General features: G+C 44.2%; 2 protein-coding genes and 1 non-coding gene across 3 annotated transcripts in view; 1 reads left to right on the plus strand and 2 right to left on the minus strand.

Annotated features, from left to right (window-relative positions):
* The window catches only part of SACM1L (SAC1 like phosphatidylinositide phosphatase), a 66,528-nt gene extending 47,226 nt beyond the window's left edge, over positions 1–19,302 (minus strand). Inside the window, exon 1 of the mRNA XM_061128829.1 lies at positions 19,113–19,302. Within this exon, the coding sequence (XP_060984812.1) occupies positions 19,113–19,144 (32 nt within the window). The 5' untranslated portion in view covers positions 19,145–19,302. The remainder of the gene's footprint in view (positions 1–19,112) is intronic.
* Positions 19,303–19,555: 253 nt separating this feature from the next.
* On the plus strand, positions 19,556–19,628 carry TRNAR-ACG (transfer RNA arginine (anticodon ACG)). The gene has a single exon. It is a non-coding gene; the product is annotated as a tRNA-Arg (tRNA).
* A 3,023-nt stretch (positions 19,629–22,651) lies between these two features.
* The window catches only part of LIMD1 (LIM domain containing 1), a 72,481-nt gene continuing 67,349 nt past the window's right edge, over positions 22,652–27,783 (minus strand). The window contains exon 8 of the mRNA XM_061128830.1: positions 22,652–27,015. Within this exon, the coding sequence (XP_060984813.1) occupies positions 26,878–27,015 (138 nt within the window). The 3' untranslated portion in view covers positions 22,652–26,877. The remainder of the gene's footprint in view (positions 27,016–27,783) is intronic.

Raw genomic sequence — 27,783 nt, forward strand, 5'->3', positions numbered from 1 at the left:
CAGCAAGGCCTGGCGTGCTGTGGTCCATGGTGTTGCAAAGAGTCGGACACGACTGAGTGACTGAACTGAACTTGTAACACAGGGGACTCAGGTTCGGTGCCTGGTCGGGCAAGTAAGATCCCACATGTGACAGAGAAACTCAGCCCGCAAGCCGCAACTACCGAGCCTGAGAGTCACAAGGAAACATCCCACATGATGCAGCTAAGACCCAAAGCAGCCAAATAAATAAACAAACATGAACCCAACAAAGGAGCACCCCAATACATAAAGCAAATGCTAACAGCCATAAAAGGAGAAATCAACAGCAACACAGTAATAGTGTGGGACTTTAACAAGCCACTTACCGTGGTGGACAGATCATCCAGACAGAAAATAAGGAAACACAAGTTTTAAATGACACCATAGGCCAGAGAGACTTAATTGATAGGACATTCCACCTGAAAGCAGCAAAATACACTTTCTTCTCAAGTGCATATGGAAGATTTTAGAATAGACCATATCTTAGGTCACAAATCAAGCCTTGGTAAGTTTAAGAAAATTGAAATTATATCCACCATCCTTTCAGACCACAACACTGTAAGAGTAGAAATCAATTACAGAAAAAAATACTATAAAAAACACAAACACACGGAGGCTAGACAATACACTACTAAATAACCAAGACATCACTGAAGGAATGAAAGCAGAAAACAAAAAATACATAAGGCAAATGACAATGAAAACACAATGGTCCAAAACCTGAGAGACCCAGCAAAAGCAGTTCTGAGAGGGAAGTTTACAGCACGTCAACCGCACTTAAAAAAGAAAAATCTTACATAAACAATCTAACCTCACACCTGAAGCAACTAGAGGAATAACAGCAGCAGCAACAACAAACAAAGTCAGCAGGAAAAAAATTAGATCAGGCGGAAATAAATGAAATAGAAATAAAACAAAAGCAAAGGTCAATAAAACTAAAAGTTGGGTCTTTTGAGAAGATAAACAAAATCGATAAAACTTTAGTCAGACTCATCAAGAAACAGAGAATTCAAACCAGTAAAATTAGCAATGAAAAAGGAGGAATTACAAGCGACACCTCAGAAACATAAAGGGACGTGAGAGACTACTGCAGCAACCACATGCTGTGCTGTGCTAAGGCGCTCAGTCCTGCCCGGCTCTTTGCGACCCCATGGGCTGCAGCCCACCGGGCTCCTCCGTCCATGGGATTCTCCCGGCAAGAATACTGGAGTGGGCTGCCCTGTCCTCCTCCAGGGGATCTTCCCGACCCAGGAATCAAACCTACGTCTTATGTCTCCTGCATCGGCAGGCAGGTTTTTTATTACTGTTGCTACCTGGGAAGCCCTACAAGCAACTATACCTCCCCCAAAAGGACAAACTCTCGGGAAGGCACAACTTTCCATGAACCAGGAAGAAACAGAAAATATACACAGATCAATCGCCAAGTAATGAAATTGAAACTATAAATAACAATCTTCCAACAAAAAGTGTCCAGGACTAGATGGCTTCACAGCAAGTTCTATCAAATACTTAGAGAAGAGCTAACAGCTTTCCTTCTCAGACTTTCGAAAAACTGCGGAGGGAGGAGCACTTCCAAATTCATTCTACAGGACAACCACTACCCTAATACCAAAACAAGACAAAATATATCAGAAAAAAGAAACTTACACACCAATATCATTGTTGACCACAGATGCAAAAATCCTCAACAAAATACTCGCAAAGAGAATCCAACAACATGTTAAAAGAATCATACACCATGATCAACTGGTATTTATCCTAGAGATGCAAGGATTCTTCAACATACCAATCAATGTGACTTACCATATTAACAAATTAAAAAATAAAAACCATATGATCATCTTAACAGATGCGGAAAAAGATTTTTACAAAAGTCAACACCCATTTATGATTAAAAAAAAAAAACAAACAAACTCCAGAAAGTGGGCAGAGGGAAACTCCCTCAACATCATGTAGGCCAGGTATGACAAACACAAAGTGAACATCATTCTCAACATTCTCATCATTCTCAAAAGACCTACACTCAGAAAACCATGTTCACTTAGTGAAAAACTAAAGGCATTTCCTCTAAGATCAGGAACAAGACAAGGATGTCCACTGTCACCACTCTTATTCAACACAGCTTTGAAAGTACCAGCCATGAGAATCAGAGAAGAAAATGAAATAAAAGGAAAAAAAAGTACAATTGTCACTGTTTGTAGATGATATGCTACTAAACAGAAAATCCTAAAGATGCCATCAGAAAACTATTGAGCCAATCAACGAATCTGGTGACGCTGCAGAAGATAGAAGGAATGCACAGAGATCTTCTGCATTACTACACACTAGTAATGAAAGATCTGACAGAAAAATTAAGTGAACAATGCCATTTTCCATCACAACAAAAACAAAACACCAAGAAATAAATCTACCTAAAGAGGAAAAAGACCTTCACCCAGAACACCATGAACACTGATCAAAGAAATCAAAGATGATATAAACAGAGAAATTTACTGTGTTCCAGAATCAGAAAAATCAACACTGTGAAAAATGACTATACTATCCTAAGCAATCTACAGTCAATGCAATCCCTATGGAATTACCAATGGCATTTCCCACAGAATCAGAAGAAAAACTTTTACAATTTGTATGGAAAAACAAAAGACCTCGAAAAGCCAAAGTAATCTTAAGAAAGAGGTAGGTGAAGGAATCAGAACCCCCCAATTACAAACTATACCATAAAGCTACACTAATCAAGACAATATGGTACTGGCACAAAAAGAGAAATACAGATCAATGGTGCAGGATAGAAAACCCAGAGATAAACCCAGACACCTATGGTCACCTAATCTATGACAAAGGAGGCAACATACAATGGAGAAATGACAGTCTCTTCAAAAAGTGAGGCTGGGAAAACTGGACAGCCACATGTAAAAAAATGAAGTTAGAACACTCCCTGACACTCCACACAAAAACAAACTCAAAATGGATAAAAGACCTAAACATAAAACTGGACACTATGAAACTCTTAGAGAAAAACATAGGAAAAACACTCTGACATAAACCGCAGCAAGATCTTTTTGGACCCACCTCCTATAGTGATGACCTAGTAAAACTCAAAAGCTTCTGCATAGCAAAGGAAACCATAAAGAAGACAAAAAGACAACCCTCAGAATGGGAGAAAATATCTGCAAATGAAGCAATGGACAAAGGATTAACCTCCAAAATACACAAACAGCACCTAGAGCTCAGTATCAAAACGACAGCACCTTCCTGGTCTCAATTCAGCTCAGTCGTGTCCCACTCCTTGTGACCCCATGGACTGCAGCACGCCAGGCCTCCCTGGCCATCGCCAACTCCCAGAACTTGCTCAAACTCATGTCCACTGAGTCAGTGATGCCATCCAACTATCTCATCTTCTGCTGTCCCCTTCTCCTCCTGCCTTCAATCTTTCCCAACCTCAGCGTCTTTTCCAATGAGTCAGTTCTTCACGTCAGGTGGCCAAAGTATTGGAGCTTCACAACTGGAGCTCCTGGTGGCCCAGTGGTTAAAAATTCACCTACTAAATCATAGGTTTGATCCCGGATCGGGGAAGATTCCACAAGCTACAGGGCAACTAAGCTGTGCACCAAAACCGTGTAGCCTGTGCTCCAGAGTCCACATGCCGCAACCACTGACGCCTACGTGCCCTAGGGCCCATACTCTGCAACAGGGGGAGCCACCAAAAGGAGAAGCCAGTGTACTGGAACTAGAGAGTACTCCCTGCCTGCTGGAACTAGAGAAAGCCTGGCTGCAGCAATGAAGACCCAACACAATCAACAATAAATTAATTTCTAAAAACAACCCAATCAAAAAATGGACAGAAGACCTAAAAGCAGACTACCCAATCAAAAAATGAACAGATGACCTTAACAGGACTTCCAGTGGCTCAGTGGTAAAGAATCCACTTGCAATGCAGGAGACTTACAGGAGAAATGGGTGTGATTCCTGAGTCAGGAGGATCCCCTGAAGTAGGAAATGGAAACCCACTCAGATATCCTTGCCTGGGAAATCCCATCAGAGAAGTCTAGAGGGCTGCAGTCACCGGGTCCCAAAAAAGTAGAACACAACTGAGTGACTAGACAACAACAACAAAATGCACACGAAAAACATTATCGACCAAAGCAACGCAGATCGGTGAAGGATCACCTTTCACCAGCCCGAATGACCACCATCAAAAAAAATCTACAAACAGTAAACATTGGAGAGAAGGGAACTGTTCTGCATCGTGCTGGGAGTGTAAATTGATATAGCCATTGTGGAGAACTGTATGGATGTTTCTTAAAACACTAAAAACTTCTATATGACCGAGAAATCCCCCTACTGGGCATATACCCTGAGAAAATGACAATTCAAAAGGACACATTTATCCCAATGTTCACAGCAACACTATTTACAGTATCCAGGACTCAGAAGCAACCTCAATGTCCAAAAACAGATGAATGGATAGAGAATGAGGTACATATATACAATGGAATATTACTCAGCCATAAAACGGAATGAAACTGGGTCATTTGCAAAGATGTGGATGAACAGCCACCATGGAGGTTCATTAAAAAACTAAAAATATGACTTTCCTGGTGGTCCGGCGGTTAAGAATCCACCTGCCAAAGCAGGGGACACTGGTTCAATCCCTGGTCCGGGAGGATTCCACATGCCACGGGCAACTAGGCCTGTGCTCTAGGTCTGTGAGTCACAACTACTGGAGCCTGCACACTCTAGGGCTCACAAGTCACAACTAACAAGCCCGTGGCACAACCACTGAAGCCTGCACACCCTAGAGCCAGCAAGTTGCAACTACTGAAGCCTGTGAGTCTAGAGCCTGTGCTTCGCAACAAAAGAGACCACTGCAATGAGAAGCCAGTGCACCACAACTAGAGAACAGTCTCCACTCAGTGCAACTAGAAAAAGCCCACACACAGAAACAAAGTCCCAGGGAAGTAAAAAAATAAAATAAATAATTTTTTTTAGAAAACCTAAAAATAGAACTACCAGGAAGAAAGTGAAGTGAAAATGAAAAGTGTTAGCTGTTCAGTCCTGTCCGACTCTTTGAGAATCCATGGACTGTAGCTTGCCTGGCTCCTCTGTCCATAGAATTCTCCAGGAAAGGATAATGGAGTGGGTAGCCATTCCCTGCTCCAGGACTATCCTATCCAAGGACTGAACTGGGTCTCCCTCACTGCAGGCAGAGTCTTTACCATCTGAGCCACCAGGGAAGCCACGGAACCACCACATGACCCAGCAAACCCACTATTGGGCATATACCTTGAAAAAAGCATAATGCAAAAAGACACACGTATACCCCAATGTTCACGGCAACACTGTTTACAGTTGTGAGGACATGGAAGCAACCTGAATGTCCAACAACTGATGAGTGGATAGAGAAGATATCAGACATATATACAACGGAGTACTGAAAGTGAAAATGAAAGTCGCCCAGTCGTCTCCGACTCCCTGCAACCCCATGGACTATACAGTCCATGGAATTCTCCAGGCCAGAATACTGGAGTGGGTTGCCTTTCCCTTCTCCAGGGGATCTTTCCAACCCAGGGATCGAACCCAGGTCTCTCGCATTGCAGGCAGATTCTTTCCCAGCTGAGCCACAAGGCAAGCCCACAATGGACTACTACTTAGCCATAAAAAAGCTAGAGAAAAACTCTCTGACATAAGTCACAGGAAGATCTTTTCTGACCTACCTCCCAGAGCAATAAACACAAAACCAAAAATAAACAAATGGCACCTAAGGAAACTTAAACGTGTCTGCACAGCAAAGGACACCATAAATAAACAAAAAGACAACACTTGGAATGGGAGAAAATATCTGCAAATGAAGCAATGGACAAGGAATTAATCTCCAAAATACATAAACAGCTCATGCAGCTCAGCATCAAAAACCAAACAGCCAGCCCTATTGAAAAACGGGCAGAAGATCTAAATAAACACTTCTCCAAAGAACACATAGAGATGGTTAACAAACACATGAAAAGATGCTTAACATCATTAATTATTAGAGAAATGGCAAAAACTACAGTGAGATATTACCTCACACCATTCAGAACGGCCATTATCAAAACGAATCTACAAAGAATAAATGCTGGAGAGGGGGAACCCTCTTGCACTATTGGTCGGAATAGCCACTGATATAGCCACGTACTAAACTGTACAGGAGAAACTAACACAACACTGAAAAACTCATGAACACAATAAAAATTATCTTTAAAAAATGGACGATCTACTGTATGGCACAGGGATCCCTGCTCAATATCATGTAACAACCTAGACGGGAGAGGAACTTAAAAAAGAAGAGATACACAGGTTTATGTTTTTTACAAAATACCATATGATCTCACTCAAATGAGGAATCAGGAGGGAAAAAAAACCCTGAGCTCACAGACGCAGAGAACAGACCGGTGGTTTACAAAGGCTGGGAGAGAAGGGTGAGCAACATGGAGGAAGGGGGTCAAAGGGTACAAACTTCCAGTTATAAAATAAGTATCTCATGAAGATGTAATGTTAAAAAGAATAAAAAACAAAACTGAAAAACTCTCCTTGAGAACAGAAATAAAAGATAAGAGCCGGGTACAGGCTCTGGACTTCCGGTTCGAGATGGCGGAGGAAAAGGACCTGCACTCATCTCCCCCTGTGAGAACACCAAAGCGGCAACTAGCTATTGAACAGCCCTCTACAGGACGCTGGAACCCACCAAAAAAAGAGATCCCGTGTCCAAAGACAAAGGAGCTGCAGCAAAGACGGTAGGAGGGGCATAATCACAATCAAATCAAATCCCATACCCATCACATGGCTGACCCACAAACTGGAGAATAAGAAGACCAAAGAAGTTCTCCCCCTGTTGTGAAGGTTTGGAATCCGCTGGGCTTCCCAGTCGGGAGATCTGACAAAGGGACTAGGAATCCCCAGGGAATCTGGCCATGAAGGTCAGCAGGATTGGATTATAGGACTTCCACAGGACTGGGGGAAACAGAGACTCTAGTCTTGGAGGGGACCAACAAAATCCTGGGCACATCAACACCTGAGGAAAGGAGCAGTGACCCCACAGGAGACTGAACCAAAGCCTCCTGCTAGTGTTGGAGGGTCTCCTGTGGAGGCGTGGGTCAGCAGGGGCTCACCCCAGGGACGGGGGCACGGCACAGCAGGCCAGGAAGGTCCCCCTCAGTGTAGACCCTCCTGGAGGTCACCATAAAACCTACCGGAGATTCCGCGACCCCAGGGCTGGGTCACCTCAGGCCAAACAACTAACAGGGAGGAGCGCAACCCCACCCATCAGCAGATAATTGGATTAAAGCTTTACTGAGCAAGGCCCTGCCCTCCAGAGCAAGACCCAGTTTTTCCCACCACCAGTCCCTCCCATCTGGAATCTTACACAAGCCTCTTAGCTTCCTCCATCAGGGGGCAGACAGAAGAAGCAAGAAGAGCCATGATCCCACAGTGGTTGAAAGAAAAACCATATTACAGAAAGTTAATCAGCATGAAAAGCAAAGTTATGTCCCAGAGGAAGGGACAATATAAAACCCCAGAAAAAACAACTAAATGAAGTAGAGATAGGAAACCTTTCAGAAAAAGAAGTCAGAGTAATGACAGTGAAGATGATCCAGGATCTAGGAAAAACAATGAAGAAGATTCAAGAAATGTTTACCAAAGACATACAAGAACTAAAGTGAGTGAAGTCGCTCAGTCGTGTCTGACTCTTGGTGACCCCATGGACTGTAGCCTACCAGACTCCTCCATCCATGGGATCTTCCAGGCAACAGTACTGGAGTGGGTTGCCATTTCCTTCTCCAGGGGATCTTCCTGACCCAGGGATTGAACCCAGGTCTCTCGCATTGTGGGCAGACGCTTTACCGTCTGAGCCACCAGGGAAGTTCCCAAGAACAAAACAAATAGAGATGAATAATAAATACACAAGAAGGAATCAATAGCAGAATATTTGAGGCAGAAGAACAGATATATGGCCTGGAGGACAGAACGGTGGAAATCACTGCCACAGAAGAGAATACAGAGAAAAGAATGAAAAGAAATGAAGACAGCCTAAGAGACCTCTAGAACAACATTAAACACACCAACAGTAGCATTACAGGGGTCCCAGAAGGAGAGAGAGAGAGGAAGGACCTGAGCACAGAGTCCCAGGCAGGATAAACCCAAGGAGGAACACACTAAGACACATAGTAATGAAACTGACAAAAGTTAAAGACAGATAAAATATTAAAAGCATCAAGGGAAAAATAACATATAAGGAACTCCCATCAGGCTATCCGCTGATTTCTCAACAGAAACGCTACAAGCCAGAAGGGACTGGCATCATACGTTTAAAGTGATGAAAGGGAGGAATCTACAACCAAGAAGACTCTACCCAGCAAGACTCTCCTTCAGAGTGGACGGAGAAATCAAAAGCTTTCCGACAAGCCAGTTAAGAGAATTCAGCACCACCAGTCCAGCTTTACAACAAATGCTATAGGAACTTCTCTAGGCAGGAAATACAAGAGAAGGAAAAGGCCTACAGAAAATAAACCCACAACAATTAAGAAATGGTAATAACATCTTACACATCGATAATTACCTTAAATGTAAATGTATTAAATGCACCAACCAAAAGACATTGACTGGATGGATGAAAACGTGCAAGTATGTACTTTCACTTACCACACTACTCTGCTTGACCCTCCAAATTGTACATAATTATTTTATACTGTTTAATTATGTTACCATTATGGCTTGCAACTGTAATTAACTTTTATTTTTTGTCTGGCTATCGATTGTGAAAACTGACAAACATCTTTCACTATTGTGATTATGTAACTATTACTCACTCAATACCACTGCCTCAGGTTTGGTCAACAGAAAAATAACAGAACTCTGTATCACCAAAACTACAATAGAAAAAACTGCAGTCACTTTTCAAAATCCAGGTGCATATCAGAATTCTCTTGAAATTTTTTGAAAAATACAAATGCCCAGGTATTGTTTTTTTTCTCCAGAGATCCAGATATGTTTCTAATGAGCAATCATGTTTAAAAACAACTGGACTATATGGTAATCTTTTCTGTTTAAAGATCTAGTTTACTTTTAAATGATCTAGTTTGTTTCACTTTTTCTATTTCATATTCAGTACTCCCATTTCATTTATTTTATTCTCCAATTTCTCCATCTCTTTTTTTTCACGTTCTTTCTCAAGCCTTTATCAAGCACAGTAGAAAAACTTCTGTACACATATAAACAGTATGTATAATATATATTAGAAAACTTATGAATTTTTGCCTAATTAAAAAATTTATAACCTTTTGATAACACTTGTTTGACATAGTATGAATAGAATGCTAGATTTCTAATAAAAAAATAGATACGTAACAAGCAACGAAAGTTTACATATAGCACAAGGAACTATAGTTGATATTTTGTTACAACCTATAATGGAAAATAATTTCAAAAATAATATATGTGTATATGTATAACTGAATCACCTTGCTGCACACTGGAAACATTTTAAGTAAACGATACTTCAATAAAATATATATATTAAGAAAAAAAAAAGAGCTGCATAATAGGAGAGCATAGAAAGGAAGAATGGGGAGAGGATGAGAAGGGTACAATCCAGGACGCTCAACATCCACTGAGCAGGAATTTCAGGACAGCGGACAAGAAAAAAAGAAATCTATCAAAGAAATAATGCAAAGAAACCTCAAACCAAAGGACAAGTTTCCAGATGTAAAAGGCCCACCAAATAAACATGGAAAGCGTGCGCGCGCGCGCACACACACACACACACAGAGGCACATTAAGTGTAAAACTTCAAAACATCACACAGATACAATCCTAAAGTTTCTAGGAAAAAAAAAAGCCAAAAAAGTAAGAGAAAGAAGTACTGAAATATTCAACAGTCAAACTACTGGATTACTCAACAGCAACACACTGTGGACTATTCCACAGCAAGGTCTTTAATTCTAAAGGATAATAAAATCCTAGCTGAGAATTCTATACTTAACAGTATCATACAAATGTACCTGAGGACGAAATGAAAACATTTGCAGATGTGCAATATCTGAAAGATACTTCTCTTTCACTCTTTCTGAGAAAGAAGGAAAAGTTCTTTGATCAAAATGGAGTAAATCAACACAGTCAGAATCCAAAGCAGGAGAGAGGTAAAGGAAATTGTCGTGGTGATGGTAAAGGGAGGGTCCAGGACAACAGCTTATGCAACAGGCCTAAGGAACAGCCAGTCAGATTAAAGCAGAGAGGACAGGGCTCCTGGAGGCGAGACTGAGAAGGAAGTGAATCGACAGCTACCTGACTTATCTGACAGGAGTTTTATTGCTGTCCCAGAGACTGAAGATTTATTAGCAATAAGGACATAAAGAAAAGCCAAGCAAATAAAATACAGGCACTTTTTTTTAAAAAAAAAAGCTTGTTTTGTACTGGGGTCGAGCCCATTAACCAATAATGCTGTGGTAGTTTCAATTAAGCAGCCGTACACATAGGTGGATACATTCGCCCCCGAACCCCTCTCCCTTCCAGGATGCCACATAACATTGAGCAGAGTTCCACCTGCCATGCAGTGCATCTTTGTTAGTTATCCATTTTAAATATAGCAGTGTGTACACGCCCATCAAAAAGACACTTTTTAATTCAAGGAAAAACAAAGTGTTTTTATAAGGAAATGTAATATTACAATATACTGTTGATGTCCTTTGAGTCAATCGTATGCAACCATAACAATGTGAACACTGGATCTCTTAAACTTACTACATTGAGAGGAGAGAAAGAAAGGTACAAAAACTAAATTCCTATTTTCTGAAGCAGAAAGTCATCATATGACTGAAACTGAAAAAAATCAGGAACTGGCACTATAAGCATGTAGTTTACAAGGGCAGAGGAAAAAATCAGAGGAGACTGCATAAAACATAAAAGCAGACCTCTGGGACAGTGGGACTTGGGAGTGCGGAAGAGTGCTTTATAATAAGCTTCGCGTACTGTTTCATTTTAAACCGTACACTTGTATGAGATTACAATGAAAATTAAGTTTGAAAAGGTGTTAAAAGAACAAAAACAAAAATAAGAGTAACTGTGGATCAAGGTGAAAAAGAGTTCCATCTAGCCCAAGGGCTCTGAGACCTTTGCTGAATCTAAGTTACTACCGGTGCTGCCAGCAGGCTGCTCTGATGTTATTGAAAACCGTTTACAAATTGGAAAAATGAAGATATGAACAGTGACCTAATCAACATTTCTAAGAAGAGTAACTACAAGTAACAGCTCAGAAGCCAACTAATCATGACAGCAGGTATCATTCCAACTCCCCTCTTGTTTAGTCCCTCGGTCCTGTCAGACTCTGCGAACCCATGGACTATAACCCGCCAGGCTCCTCCATCCATGGGATTTCCCAGGCAAGAATACTGGAGTGGGTTGCCATGTCCTCCTCCAGGGGATCTTCCCAACCCAGGGACTGAACCCACTTCTCTTATGTCTCCTGCACTGGCAGGCGGGTTCTTTACCCCTAGTGCTACCTGGGAAGCTCTTCTGCAGTTACACTGTAACCAATAAGAGGAGAAAGAGGAATTGGGTTTTCTCTGATTAGAAGCTCTACAAAGTATCACTAAAGCCAAGTTCTGCCTGGAGTTTTTCCAAAATTAACCAGTCAACAGGCTACACCAGGTTCTCAATGGATTAAGTACACAGAAACTAAGGAGACTCAGTGATGAACAAATATGTAGGCAAGGGACTTCCCCTGTGGCCTAGTGGTTAAGACTCCCCGTTCCCAACGCAGGGGGCATGGACTCCATTCCTGGTTTGAGGACTTAAGATCCCACATGCCCCTCTCTGTGGCAAAAAAAAAAAAAAAACCTAAGATAAAAATAAAGATTGATTCTCTGGTTTGCAAGTGTGTGTGTGTGTGTGTGTGTGTGTGTGTGTGTGTGTGTAAAATTTTCTTCCTGGTGCAAAAGGAAAAAAATTTGTGTGTGTGTGTGTGTGTGTGTATAAAATTTTCTTCCTGGTGCAAAAGGAAAAAAAATGGCCCTCAACTGATGTGATACTTTTCACTTCAGCAAAACTCTCTCAAATTACTTTTCTTACAAGGTAGATTTTAGAAGTGAAAGAAATTCCCTGTGAGAAGATTATTTGATCATTAACTATACTGTTGATAATCAAATCTCTAAAGTTCAAGGTAATATCACATACTAAAATATATTGGTGAGGTCATAAGAATCCAGTAGGTATCAACAATTCTCTTTAACTCAACAGGAATACTACCTGGTGTCTTTCAAGACAGGGGATTTGACATCAACCCAGAGTTCTGGCTTCTGTTAAGATGATATTTTTTGGAAGACACACCAAAACAGGCACAAGCTTGCACTCTCTCTTTTTGATCCCAGAGACCATGGACTTCAAAACCCATTAGGTTTTAAAAATAAAGGGCTGTTAGGCCCATGGAGATGCGTGGCCAAGACGGCAAAGGTAGGAAGACTGTGAGCTCGCCTCCTCCCACAGGCACAGCAACATCACATTTACGGAGCAACTACCGATGGGACAAACGGCAAGACCAGCAGAAGAGATCCTCTCCACCTAGAGACACAGAGGAACCCAAGACCGGCAGGAGGGGAGGAGGCGCAGCGCAGCCAAGACCCACACCACCGGGCAGGTGAGCCCCCAGAGGGAGGGAAACTCCACTGCAGAGGCCCCCCGAGGCACCAGGGCTCCAGCCCACATGGAGTGGGCGCTCCAGCTGGGTGCTCCTCCCCTGGGAAGCTCAGTCCGAGCAGCGTTTCACTTTGAAGGCCAGTGGGCCAGAGGGTTGTGAGAAACAGATTCCACTTTTAAAGGGTGCACACAGACTCTCATATGCTCCAGGACCCAGGACAGAAGCAATCGTTTGAAAGGAGCCTGGGTCGGGCTCACCCTAGGGAGCAGGATGGTGGCAGACATCTTTCACTCTATCACGAGGTCACTGGCAAGTGCCACTCTGGCATCCTCTTAGCTCATGAGCACAAGCACCTCGCCCCACTAGCTGTCTAGCCTGGCCTGACCCCACAAGCGTCAGTACTGGGGCACCTCAGGCCAAGCAACTGGCCAGGCAAGAGACACAGCCCACCTACCCACCAGCAGACATGCTGTCTTAATGCCCGAGTCCACAGCTGCCCCACGACCCAGCCCTGTGCACCGAAGGGCCCGGGATCAGCCCTAGACACCAGGGTCCCGGGACTAGCCCCAGGATCCCCAGGACCCTGCAGCCAGCGGCCCGGGACCCAGCCCCACCCACGAGTGGGCTGGCACCGGCCCCAGGACCAGCCTCACCCACTAGTGAGTAGGCACCACCCCGGGAGCCCCCTAGGTCCCAGCTCCACAGTCCAGTGGGCAGACAACAGCCCAGGACCACTGCAGCCCCACAGCCTGCCGTATCAGAACCCAGCCGCTCCTTCTGAGACGGAGCTCTGCCCACCAGCGGGGCAACACCGGCTCTGCAGCCGGTGGGTACAGCCAGCAAAATCACCTCCATCCCCGATAAGTAGTGAAGGGATATGCAGAACAAAAAGGTGTCAAGGACGATGTCAAATGAGAAAACACGCTGGGCTGGGGGCGGGGAGGAGCGGAGTGAAAGTGCAGGCTGGTTAAAATGCTTTTCATTTAAGAGATCAGCAGCTTAAAATAATGACTGACAGAGACTTCTACACGTGAACCTTGCAGTAACCACAAACCAAAAATCTGTAACAGATACACACGCACGCACACAGACACACATAGGACTTCTTCCAAGTGCACAAGGAACATTCTCCAGGACAGTGTGTTGGGAAAACTGTGGACAGCTACATGTAAAAGAGCTAAACTGTTCTCTCACACCATGCACAAAAGTGAATTCAAAGTGGATTAAAGATTTAAATGTAAGATCTGAAGATAATAAATTTCTAGAAGAAAACACATGCAGAATGCTTTCCGACATCCATCTCAGTAATATTTTTTTTTTTTGCTATGTCTCCTCAGGCAAAGGAAACAAAATCAAAAATAAACAAATGTAACTACTTCAAACTAAAAAGCTTTTGCACAGTGAAGGAAACTATGAACAAGAGGTAGCCTAGTGAATGGGAGAAGTTATACGCAAATGATACCTATGATATAAAGAACTCTAACAACTCAAGAGAAAAGAAAGGAACAACCTAATTAAAAAACGGGCAGAGGATCCGAATAGACATCTTTCCAAGAAGATATTCAGATGGCCAATATGCACATGAAGAGGCACTCAACATCACTAATCATGAAGGAAATGCCAATCAAAACCACAATGAGATACCGTCTCTCATTTGTCAGATGGCTATTATCAAAAAGACAACAAAGAACAAGTACTGGCAAGAATGTGGAGGAAACGGAACCCTGCGCACTGGTGATAAACTAGTGCAGTCACCATGAAAGAGAGAAAGCAGGCTCCTCAAAAAATTAAAAACAGAACTACCATATGATCCAGCAATTCCATCCCTGGGTATTTAACTGAAGAAAACAAAAATGGTAATTGGAAAAGATAAATGCACTCCTACGTTCAGTGCAACATTATTTACAAAAGCCAAGATATGGAAACAATCCAAGTACTCATCAATAGAGAAACAGATAAAGATGATGTGTTTTATATATATACACAATGGAATATTACTCAGCCATAACAAAAGAATGAAATCTTGCCATTTTACCAACCAATGAACTAAAAGGGTATTATGGTAGGTGAAATGAGTCAGAAAGAGAAAGGCAAAATCTGTATGACTTCAACTGTATGTAGAATCTAAAAGACAAAGCAAATGAACAAACCTAATGGAACAGAAGCAGAACCAGATACAGAGAATGGGGGTGCGGGGTGGGGGGTGTTGCAAGAGTAGAGGGAATTAGGGGGAGGAAAGGAATACGTGAGGGAGATGAACAGGTACAAACTTCTAGTAAGAAAATAAATGAGTCAAGGGTACGAAGTGTACCATGTGGGAAATACAGTCAGTAGTGATTAACATCTTTGTATGATGAAATAGCATAACCAGACTTATACACTATGAAAAGCACAGAAATACCAAATCATTATGTTGCGTACCAGAAACTAACATAGTGTTGTAGGTCAATTACACTTCAAAAACAAACTCATAAAAAAGAGATCAGATTTGTGGTTATCGGAGGCCAGGCAGGGGGAGGTAGAATTGGATGAAAGCAGTCAGGAAGAGAGATGTGTGAAAAATCTGAATGCTCACTGTACTGGATAGACTACATGTGCCTTCATCACAGACTAGCCCAGTCCACATCTGTTCCCAGGGTTCTAGCGCCTCTGCCCTGGTTGACCTCATAGCTATGACAATTCTTTTTTAAAAAGAAAAGCCACTTCTTAACTGAGGAAACAATGTTTCTTTATATATAAGCTGCAGCCTGATTCACTTTCTAGATTTCCTGCCTTACACATTTTTCACCTGACATTTTAACAGGAAAAAACACCTTGCAATGTTTCCAATAATGGATTTCTGTTGTTAACTGTCTTGTAATTTCAAATTTGTCATTGTTTGACATCAAGCTTACATAAATGATTTAAATGAAATAGGATCCTCAGAACTGCCTGGATGTTAAAGTTGTATAAATTTCAAATTCCCAACAAATCACTATTGTTTTCTACATGTTCAAATTAAAATTGAACATGTCCATTATTTTCAATCGTAAGTAACTCATTTCCACACCACCCAGGACTAAGATGAGAGCGAACTGAGATAAGAGAAGAAAAGGTAATGTACAAGGAACACCACAGTGTAATGGAAAGATCAGTGGACTCTGGACCTGCTGCGTCGCATGGCCAGTTCTGTCTGGCTGTGTGACCCAACTGTGGGGCCAAGGGCAATGTCTTCCTCCCTGTCTTCCACGATGACAGAGAATATACATCAACCTAGACTTCACAGAGGCACTGGAAAGATAACACCATCCAAGAAATGACTTAAGTTGCTGCTGCTACATCATATACTCCAGATCACCCCAGACTGATCTTTTTAAAGTGCTAGTACAAGGAAGTTCTTTTCATTTACTCAGGTGCTCCACTGAGGACCTGCCATGCACCAGGCTTTATGCTAGGTACTGAGGAGGACTAGAGAAGAAATCAACATTAAGATGTTTCTAATATGTTCTACATACTTGTAACTCGGTTGGAGAAACAAAGTATACGTAATGATTTCATCATTTCTAGGTGCCAAAGTGGGTGCTTCAAACAAGGCTATGGATCAATCATTCTAACTTTCAGTCCTCCTGTCCATCAGATCCTAAGTGCACTGTTAATGAATCCTAAGAGACAGGACGTGCAAACCCATATGGACATCTGGGGTCTAGTCCCTGTGAGAGCCGACTGTTATAGGAGCTCAGTGAAGAGACAGACATGGGGGGAAAGCTTCACAGAGAACAGGAGTTATCTGTTAAGTACGCTGATTGCGTCTATACTCTGTCATCCCTTATAATAATGATACTGTGAAGTAGAAACCTTCCCGTTTTACAGATTAAATCCCATTTCAGGGAGAGTAAGTAACAGGGTCAGGACACAAAGCAGCAAGGGAATATAGTCTGTTGCGACTAAAAAAGCTTGCACTCCCTCAGCTCTACCACAGATGTGATCAGCATGTACAGACGGGAGAGAGGAAGACCTTCTGGATACTAAGATCAAAATAAGACCAACCTGGAAGTAAAAAGAGGGTGGCCAAGTCTGGTGAAATGAGAAACAAACAAAAGGCATTGAGCAGTTATGGGAAATAAGGTTAGGGGACAGACTGTGAAGAGGCAAGAATGCAGGTGGCTAAGAAATGTGGACTTAATCCTATGGGTCAATAAAATGCAACTGGAGACTGGAAGCAGGAGAGCAGAGGATGAAATGCAGGCATTAGGAAGGTGAACATCATATGACAGAGATGGGCTGGAAAAAAAATGTTCGGCATAACAAAAAGCAATCCCAAGCACTTCAATATTTAAATAAACCCAGTAATAATATTTTCATTATAAAATAATCATATTATCTCTTGTACAGATCTCTTAAAACACATCTCTAGGCACTTTAGAAAATGACCATTGTGTCCCACTAATTCTTTTGTGGGACAGAAACCACTTCCACCTCCAATGCATCAAAAAAAAAAAAAAAAACACCTCAGGTCAGAGGCCACATTTTAAAATCACGCCTCAGAGCAGTAAGGGCCAAACAGAAGAAATAAGAGCAGACTCCAACACACACACGCTCCTTGACAAAGAAAAACAAAGTTGTATCTTTCAAAAAAAAAAGTTGTATCTTCATTTACAGAAGCACTTAGAACTATTTTTGCAGGCAGAAAAAGTTAAGCAGTGACAAATTGGAGCATGACTTTCATATAACCCCAGATTTGCTTTTTCACCAAACATTTATAGTTTCCATTTCTCACAAAAATCAATACAAAAGCATCAGCCTCACCATGTAAGTGCCAAATTTCCTTTCTCTTTTATGGATATAGAGCCCCACGCCCCACCCCGGCTTTTTTTTTTTTTAAGGTCTGGGGACTGATGTATTCCGTGTCTCCTAGACAGTTATCGCTCTAACTCTCAAGTTCTCCATCCCATTCAATCTTGGCCACAGGAAAATTCAACCGCATTTCATAACCTAATGCTGAGCTGCAATAAAGCCAAGGCTCCAAACTGCTTCAACACAATTGACACCTGGTGTAGGGTCACATTAAACCCTTCAGCGACTATCAGGTAGACAACAATAACCTAATTAGCCAGGACGGCCCACGTGACACCAGTCTTGCCAGCACCACAGTCAAAGACAGCTCGCTAGACTCAATTAACCAACAAGGATCACCTTGCAAAGGAGAACCAGGAGAGAATGCGTGCAGCTGGGGTTTTCCAAGGGAATTAGAGTCAAGAGACTGTGGCAAGGTGGGAGGCAGGGAGCAGCTGAGGAAGAAGTAATCATCTTTTACTCAAAACATCTGATGTGGACATGACCTCACTTCCAATTCTGCAGCCTTAACCTTTATCTGAACCTTCCAGAAAGTTAAGTGAGCCTGAGATTCTGTGAGCATAGGAAGTGTCCAAACCACATCTTTCTGTCCTCCTTTCCCTGTAGAGGAAATGTGGTATCTCTGCCTAAGTCCCAAGATATTTTAACTTATTTAAGGATAGATAAGCTTCTGGAAAATTACATTTGCTTCTGCTGCCCAAGACATTCTGAGGTACCAATCACTGGATTTTCAGTCTAGAGATAAAATATTAAAACACAAAGTGAGTAGAACAAAGTTATTCACAGACAAGCAAAGTGCAGGGGATGATGGTAACGCTAAGGGAAATACACGTTACTGCTTTTTAATCCAGGACAAACCTCAAACCCTACAAACACCTAATTCATAACTCTTAACAACCAGAGCCTATTTTCTCAAAGCCTCGAGAGCTTGGCTTTACCGAAAACTCGATCTGCAGAGCCAAAAATTCTCGACAGTAGCCCCTGGCTGTCAACACGGACTTAGGAATCTGCTTTATGCTAGGGCGGGATAACATTTAGAGCCAAGTAGACATTTTTAGGACCTTAAGAGTACTGACTTGTACTTTTAAATTTTTCCTGCAGTCTAAAGACTGGTCGGGAAGGTTTCAATGGCCAGCTAGACCAGGTTTATCCACTCGTGTGTGTGCCTTTAAAATGCTACCATGGGCCCCTGAAACAAGGAAAAAAAAACTTTTTCTCTCCTAAGCAATAAGGATAAATTTAGACGCCACCTCTGCAAAGAAAATAAAATGGGAAGGAGGGCGCCCGGAGGGCTGCATGCTAACGCCGGGCCCCGCGAGCAGCTCAGCGCCCCCGCCGCAGGCGCTGAGGCGGAGTCCAGCGGAGAGAGGCTGGCGGGACTGTCGCTCCCGGGCCTGTGGCGACTCCGGCAGGGACCCAGGGGCGGCCGCGCCTGGCCAGAGAGGCGGGGAGCGCGCGGGACTCTCACACCCGGCCCGCCGCCCCGGGCGGGGACTCAGGAAGCCTCCCCGCGGCCGGCGGCCGACACCTGCCCCCCACCGCACCTCGCTGCCCTGCAGGCCCCCTCGGACAACGGCCCCCGGCCCGCGGAACTCACAGCTTCAGCTGCTCGTAGGTCGTGGCCGCCATCCTGCACCACAGCCTCCTTCCTCCGTTTCCGACCGCGCCGCCACCTCGGCTCCGGCGCTACCGGTCACCCTCCAACAGCGGCCGCAGGTCCCAGCCTCTTCCCACCGCCCCGCCCCGCCAGGCTGAGGGAGAAAACGGGACGCGGCGGTGGACAAACTTAGTGCGCGCGCGCTGAGCGCCACAGGCGCACATTCCGACGCGACGCCGCGGGAGGGCGAGGACGAGCGCGGTGACGTTGCGGCTGAGGATTGGCTGGGTGCGTTGGCTGGGGGGAGGCGGAGCCTTGGGAGCTTGTAGACCCGAACCACGCAGCGCCCGGCGCAGCGGCGGAAATACAGCACTAGTGTCGTGGAGCCTGTCGTTAGGTGCGTAAGGCGTGATCTGCGCTCCAGGGCGAGCCTCGCTTGTACAGGGCCAGTGGCGCAATGGATAACGCGTCTGACTACGGATCAGAAGATTCTAGGTTCGACTCCTGGCTGGCTCGGGGTGTACTTTTTGTCATGTCTGGGCTTGATGTTAACAGGGTGTCCTTAGAAAGGACTGGTGAGAAGGGTGAATGTCTCGAATCTTAAGGCTTGTGTTGCTGTTCATTCGCTAAATCGTGTCCGACTCCTGGCGACCCTAAGGACTGTAGCAGGCCGGTCTCCTGTGTCCTCCGCTCTCTCCCTGAGTTTGTTCAAATTTATGTCCATCGGTTCAGTGGTGCTATCTCATCCTCTGCTGCCCCTTGTCCTTTTGCCTTCAGTCTTTCCCAGCATCAGAGTCTTTTCCAGTGAGGCGGCTATTGGCATCAGGTGGCCAGAGTATTGCAACTTCAGCATCAGTCCTTCCAGTGGATATTCGGAGTTGATTTCCTTAAGCCTGCTCTGTCCGAAATGTCATCTGTTGAGCTGGGTTGGGAACCCGGAGTTGTCTCAGGTGGTTTGTAAATTGCAAAGTGCCGTAATTAATGATACACACGAGGAGACTCTGTAAACGGGGTACATTTAGGAAAACACAGCTAGGATGGTGGTGGGTAGGGAGTGTGCTGTGGCCGGAGGTTAGCTAGCGGATGACACAACCGCGCATTTAAGGCAGGGGTTCTGGCCCTATTTCCAGTGGAGCAGAAACCCCCGCGGCGACGCGAGGAGCCGCGCAGTCCGTTTCCCGGGATCCAGCGAGCTCTAAGCTGCAGCGGAGGCGGGAACGCTGCAATGCGACTGCGCGCGTTGGCTGGGGGTCCGCGAAGTGCTCGGGGGTCTGCAGCCCTGTCCTTTCAGACGGTGTTTTTACAGTACCAAGACCCCAGGGAATCTAATTTATTACAGCTCCTTTTATTGGTGCCTGAGTGGAAGACCTAAGAAGGACGGAAGGTGTGTGTTGGAAAGGAGAGTGAAACCTGAAACATAACATCTGACACTGTCCATTCACTAATCATTCAGTCGATCAGTAGTAACTCTCCAATACGTTTTTTCCTCCTGAAGAAATTACAGGACATTTGTAAAATACAGAAAAGTACTGGGAATTAAAAAAGAAAATCCAAATTCCCATCACGAGATCATATTAACGTCATAATCTCTCATTACAATCAGCGTCATAATTTTTTCTTATGGACTTCTTTTTCCATATTTTTTAATATAAATAAACCTATACACGTATTTTTTCCAAATCCTTTTAATTGAAGGATAATTGCTTTACAGAATTTTGTTGTTTTCTGTCAAACCTCAAGTATTTTTTCCAAATTTGAGATTATCAAATGTCTTTGTGTTCTCATTTTGTTCCCTTAGCTTTCATCTGAGATTTATGGTCATTAAATATTCCTTGAAGATAGCCCATGAAAAAACTAGAGATTTTAAATATTAACCTCTTTGTTGGGAATTTCGGTTGTCAGTTTAATAGTTTCTAAAAAATAATGCTGTTGAATTATTTCTGATATGTCTTAAAATTTTTTAGATATTGAATGATCAGACAGACATTTTCAAGGTCCATTTCATGGATGTTTTTAAGACTGGTACATACTTTCACATTGCCTGCCAAAAAACTAGATACACATTTCCATCCATAGCATCAGTTTCCCTGAATGCTAATGAGTATTATAAATTTCATTATTTTTTGCAATTTTCATAATTGAAAAATGGGACTTCCTTTTGCTTATATTTATTACTTGATGTATATATTTTATCTTAATATATGTACTAATTTTCTTAATAGATTTGTTGAACTTTTAAATAGATTAAGGTTTTAATTCTTTAGCTGTCAAACACATTGCAACATTTTTAGTTTATTTACATTTTCCTTTGCCCTTTATTTTTGAACCTCCAGTAATTTTCACTTTTATGTACTCAATAATTACCTTATGATTTTTTTTTCAAATTGGTTTGTTTGTATTGCTTTTTTCCATGTACTTTGATCCACTTGTAATTTATTTTGTTGATTGTCCCCATGGAAAGATCAAGTAAGTCTTCAAACCTGTAACTTGAGCAGTGGCTTCCCTGGTAGCTCAGATGGTGAAGAATTTGCCTGCAATTCAAGAGATCTGGGTTCAGTCCCTAGGTTGGGAAGATCCCCTGGAGAAGGGAACAGCTACCCACTCCAATATTCTTGCCTGGAGAATTCCGCAGACAGAGGAGCCCAGAAGGCTACTTTCACTTTCTTTCAAGAGCTCTGCTTGCTCCTTGAACTGTATGTGTGCTGTGCTCAGTCCTGTTTGACTCTTTGTGACCCCCTGGAATGTACCCGCCAGGCTCCTCTGTCCATGGAATATTCCAGGCAAGAATACTGCAGTGGGTTGCCATTTCCTCCTCTGGGGGATCTTCCTGACCCAGGGATGGAACCTGCATCTCTTGAGTCTCCTGCAGTGGCAGGCCGATTCTTTACCACTGAGCCAGTGGGGAAGCCCTTACTTGGACTAGTTCAGTCAATTCCACAATAGTCCCATAAGTTAAGTTCGGTTGTTATAGCCATTTTCACAGATGAGGGAACACAATTTGCTTACGTTCATTGAGCAGTTAGGTGGTAGAGCCTGAGTTAGATCTCGAATCCGGGCTTTTGATCCCAAAGGTGCCCTGCCCAAGGCTTCCTCTGCACCAGAGGGCTGACCACATGAGTAGACTCAGGGTCATTCCCTCTCTGCTCATGGATGGCAATCACATATGCTCCTGACCCCTTCTTCCATGCGAGAGCAACCAGGAGACATCTCTCGTCCTGGGCACACCCCAACCCAGACGTTTTCCCCAACTACATCTTCATCCCCTGTAGCGTCAGTTGTAGAAAAACAGCAGCCTACGTCTGTAAAGTCGGAATAGCCACTCTCGTTCCTTGCCCCTTCCCCTTGCAAGACCTGCCTTCCTGCACATGTCTGCCTTAAATCTAGAGGGTCACTCACCTCTGGGATTCAATATCCTGTGATAAACCATAATGGCAAGGAAAAAAAAAAAAACCCAGAGCTCTAAAAGACCAAATCCCGTTAGCAAAAAGCACCATCTACTTATTACTCCACACACAGAAAAGAAGATCCAGGAAACATCATTATGGTGGAGATCACTTTAATAGTCTACAAATTAAGGCAGTTTTATTGTCATGAGATTTTGAATAGTTTTACAGTAACAGTAAAAAAATTTTGAATAATTTTATCATAACAATCTTTTGAATAATTTTATAGTAACAATATTCTGAATAATTTTATAGTAACAGTAAAATTATGAATAATTTTACAGTAACAATATTTTGAATCAAAGTTAAAAGAAGAGACACAGGGAGGGGACAATGATTTCTCTGCCAAGTGAACTTTTCATCCACTCTATGGAAATTTCCCACATCTGTCCAGTTCTGGCTCAGAACAAATGATAGCTAACACATCTTCCTCATCTTTTTCCTATAGCTTTTAAAAGTTGTTAATACTTCAGATAGTAACTGGGAAATCAGGACTTATTCCTGGCACAAAGGAGAAGACAAAGCATGTGGTTTCCTGGCCCATAGTTTGAATAAGTGCATCAGACAGCAACAGTTTGGGGTCAAGTCTTGCACACGTTCTTTGCAAGAGCACCAGCAGCCATCATAGCCCTCCTAAACTTTCACACTTGTAGGAAACAGCACATAAACATGGCCTGCAAAGAAGTGTGAATTCCAGATCATTCTCTCAAATTCTAACATTATTCTTTTTCATCGTGGGTGACTCGAGCCCAGGGAAACAAGCCAATGGCAGGACCTGAAAGCAATCGGAACTCTTTGATTACATCACTGGCCGCCCAGGACTCAGGAGAACCACCTCTGAACTTGGCTGAAAGTGGTTTTCACCCAAGCGCTATAACCACGGAGAAGCAAGAGTCCTGCCGCCACATGCAGACAATGACCCAACAGGACTCAATGCCCTTCCTTATAAAAAATGAACAAATCACTTTCTACTCAGCCATGGATGGGAGGATAACAGCAGAAAGAATCCTGATACTATAGGCCCAACTGGCTTTGCTCAGGGCACCCAGACAGTCTTTGAAGGACCCTAGCTGGGGTGGAAAAAATGACAAGAAAAAAACTAAGGGGCAAAGTGAAGCAAGGGGGAAGGTTGGAGGCTGGCTCTGGGGTCTGGAATCAGCCATAATTCTTGTTTTATCTAAAGTCGAAACTGAAAATAGGGCTATCTGCTCTACCTTTTGAAACAAACTTACTCATCCTGGTCTAGGAAGTGCTTGTGTATTCTGTGTGTGCCTGCTAAGTTGCTTCAGCTGTGTCCGACTCATTGCAATACTATGGACTGTAGCCCGCCAGGCTCCTCTGTTCATGGGATTCTCCAGATAAGAATTCTGGAGTAAGTTGCCATTTCCTCCTCTAGGGGATCTTCCTGACCCACGGATCGAACCCGGGTCTATTATGTCTCCTGCATTTGGCAGGTGGATTCTTTACCACCAGTGCCACCTGGAAAGCCCATGCTCTTTCTACACACCTATAAATAACTACCCATTACAGCTTGATTTGGTTAATAAACTATAGAAAGTTTAAAATACCTGGTAAGTGTGCATCTATTCACGGCTTTTGTGCAAGGGCCTGAGGAGGAGACAGAACTGGCACAAGATTCCTACCCAGTACCCTCTCCAGGGGAACCTGATAATAAGAGAAGCTGCTGCTCAGATTTCTAGAATGTCTAGAAATTCTGTTACTGTTCTTCTTCAATGGTATGAAATATTTGCTGAGATACCGAAATTGCCTCAGTCAAGTCCACTTTAAAATTTTCATTTCAAAAATCAATCACTGGTTTTTAAACAACAGTTGCTCTTCGAACAACCCTAGGGTTAATCCTCATATAACTTACAGTCAGCCGTCTGTAACCACGGTCCCCCTGCATTGTGGATTCAACCAACCACAGATTGTGTAGTACCGACTGCCCGCCGTATTTAACTACTGAAAAATAGCCATGTATCAGTGGACACAGGCAATTCAAACCTGTGTTGTTCAAAGGTCAACTGTTACCCAATTTGCAAACAAATCCTCTACTTCTGACATGGCTCCAAGGCAGTTTTCTTTGCTCTGCTTGACTTGAAAGTGGAGCAAAGGCCTGTCATCAAGGCCAGAAATCAACCTAGGTTGGCCGAGGCAGGTTAAGACATACTGACTGGCTCCATCTGTCCACCAGCCTCACGGAGGCTGAGCTGGATGATGTACTGGGAAGGGAGGGGTGACCCCAGGGTTGGCTTCCCCAGCCCCCCTACACTCACGGGTTTTTAAGAGGCTCAGCCTATGAAAAGGAACCAATGGAAGCAAACATCACAGCCTGGGTTGAAGAGACATCTGGCCAAAGCATCCCAGCAGAATGAAATTAACCGAAATGGAAAAGCCAAGCCACGGCCAGTTCTGTGCTGCTTAAAGGCAGCTGCCACCAAATGAGCCAAAACATGGCCTAGAAGTAGAGCAGGGCCAGTGAATAGCCTGTGAGTCCCTTGTGCCTTTGGGTTCCACGGACACCCTCCGAGGTCCCAGCCACCCAATCCCTGACTCTGGGTGTGAGGCCAGGAGGCAGAGAGCAGCCGCCGGCCGCTGTGTTCCCGGCCGGGCTGGCAGCAGTGAGATGGCCCCTGCCTTCTTGCAGCAAGGCCCAGGGCTCCTCCCCATGGGCTGAGAGGGTGAGTGCCAGCCAACCTTTTCCTTCCCCTTTCTTCTCATTGAAATACCAAAGGGTACTGACCTCTGGCCTTGGGCGTGTGACAGACTTTGGCCTTGAAATCCTGCCAGTGTGTGGCCCTTAGCCCCCACCACCCTGGGGGAACCAGGGTGATGCAGTGAATAAGACAAGAGTACCCAGTGTCAATCAGATCTGTCCCCAGCTGGCCCTTAGCTATGATTTCAGTGTTCTGACCCACTGGCCTGACCTGGGCGAAGCCAGAGATTCCTGACATACACTGGCTGCGTCCAGCATGATGGCTGAGTCCCTCCTTAATCTGAAGCTCTTTTCTGTGAGGTATTTTTTGTGTGTGTGGGAGACTGAAAGTAGAGGGAAACAACTTTTTTAAAAAGAAGGAAAAAAAAAAAACAGACAAAAGCAGTGTACCTTAAACTGGTTTCTTCAGATGTAATGCCTGGGCCAAGAATTGGGTGAGAGAGAAACCTGTGAAATGAATATAATAACTTATGCTGATTCTCTCTCCCAGGCTGGCTTTGAGATCTCACACACACACAGTCTCCTCGTTTATAAGGGGCTAGGTATCAGTACATGCGGGCACCCTTTGCCAAAGCCCATGTTAAATAAGCGAAACACAAGAGGATCCCCACAGAAGATCCTGAGTCCTGCCTTTGCAGGAGCAACTCTGAAGTTCCAGACTCTCGAGAGCTCCAGAGGGAAAAGGGCAAACAGGCGGGCAAAAGAGGCCTGGCGCCCGCACCAAGTTCTCATCCCAAAGCCCACTTGGATAGAACAGGATCGACCTCCGCCAGACCCCCCGGCTGCCTTTAAAGGCATGAGGATCTGCAGGGGCACCAGAATGCTATCCGGGTACGAGGAGGAAATTCCATCTCATTTCAAATCTTGGTTCTGCTTTAACCAAGTGAATTCCTCTTAAGATGCAGAGCACATGTTAGAACTTCCCTTTTGCAAGGATGCAATTAAAATTTGCAGCCATTCTTCAGAAGTGAAGCTCTGGAGTGGAAGGAAGTCTTAAATTATGGTGTGTGTGGGGGGGGCGGGGAGGTGTTTGGATGTGTGTGTATGCAGTTGGGAAGGGGTGTTTGTGGGGGCAGGAAGGGGGTGTGTGTGTCTGGGAGGGTGTGTGTGTGTGTGTGTGTTTGGAAGGGTGTGTGTGTGTGTCTGTGTGTGTGTGGTTGGGAGGGGATGTTTGGGTGCAGGTATTTCCCAAAGTGGAGGGAAAGGACTGAACACACTGGCAGCTGAAATCTCTCTCCAGAGCATGCGCTGAGTGCAAGTCTCTCCCTCTGAAGCATGAGCCCCTCCCGGAAGGACAGGAGGGTTCACTCGGTCGCGTTACTGAGATCCATCACATGCCACGCGCTTGCCAGGGTGTCTTCCTGAGTCGTCTGATGAGGGTGTGGCAGCGGAGAAAGGCACTTGGAAAATACACAGTCCCAGACCGGCAGGGATCCCCTCCCTGGTTCAAGGAAAGGCACCCCCTGCACACACGCAGGAAATCACCTGCCTCCCCCTGCTCCCCCGGCCCCAGTCCCACCCCAGGGGTGACTGGAATGAACTGGTGGGCTTCTCAGGGTGCAGCCCTGGCTCCTTGTCTGGCCGTGAGATCTGCGGGAGGCTCTGGCTAGAAGTGGTGCTGGCGAAGGGCTGCGGGCGAGGGGCCCTTCTCCAGCCTCTTGACATGGCAGGAGTGGCAGAACAGGTGGTCCTCCAGCGGGTAGCACCGGTGACCGTCTTCATCATTGAGCTCCAGGCCGCAGTCCTGGAGTGAGGCAAAAACACGCAGTGGTGGCGAAACAAAAAACAGACTGCAAGAGCTCCTGTATGCCTTCTGATTTCAATACCTTTAGACCATGAGATTTTTGCACCTTGTCTTACATCCCTGGATGTCTTCCAGTGTCTCCTGGTTGTAGGTTCCCACAGCCTACAAGTCTGTGGGAACTTGAATAGGATTTGTATCCTGCTGTTGTGTGAAAATTGTATAAATCTTATGCTGAATTGGTTCACAGTGCTTTTCAGGTCTACTCTCTATTTTTCTACTTTTCTGTCTATTCTGTTAATTTTTGAGAGTTTGATACTAAAAATTCTTAATTTATCTACTTAAAAGTTGTAATATATAGTGGAACTATATGTAACTTTGATCTACATTTTCCAAGTCTCCTGTAAATGTCTTATCATACTTTCATAATTAAAATAAACAGATTGTAGGAGTGACATGAAGGCAAAACACAGACCCAGAATCCAGCAGAGGGTGCTGTCTGTCTGGGCAGAAAATGCCAACACAGAGACGCAGCTCCAGCCTGCCCAGGGAGGGTCTGGACTGTGCTCTTCGACGCCTGAACCACTGGCTGCAGGAAGCTCTCAGCAGTTGCAATGGTGCTGCTCAGAAATGAGATGTCATGGCAGGGCCAACACAGACCACATTTCTAAAACTTAGGACGGAAAAAGGATATGGAATAGCTCCGGAAGAATCCTTTATCTAGACTGTGCGTTGAATCAATCACATATTGGATATATCAGTTCAGTTCAG

This window comes from Dama dama, chromosome 24, assembly GCF_033118175.1.
Source record: "Dama dama isolate Ldn47 chromosome 24, ASM3311817v1, whole genome shotgun sequence".
Taxonomy (NCBI): Eukaryota; Metazoa; Chordata; class Mammalia; order Artiodactyla; family Cervidae; genus Dama; species Dama dama.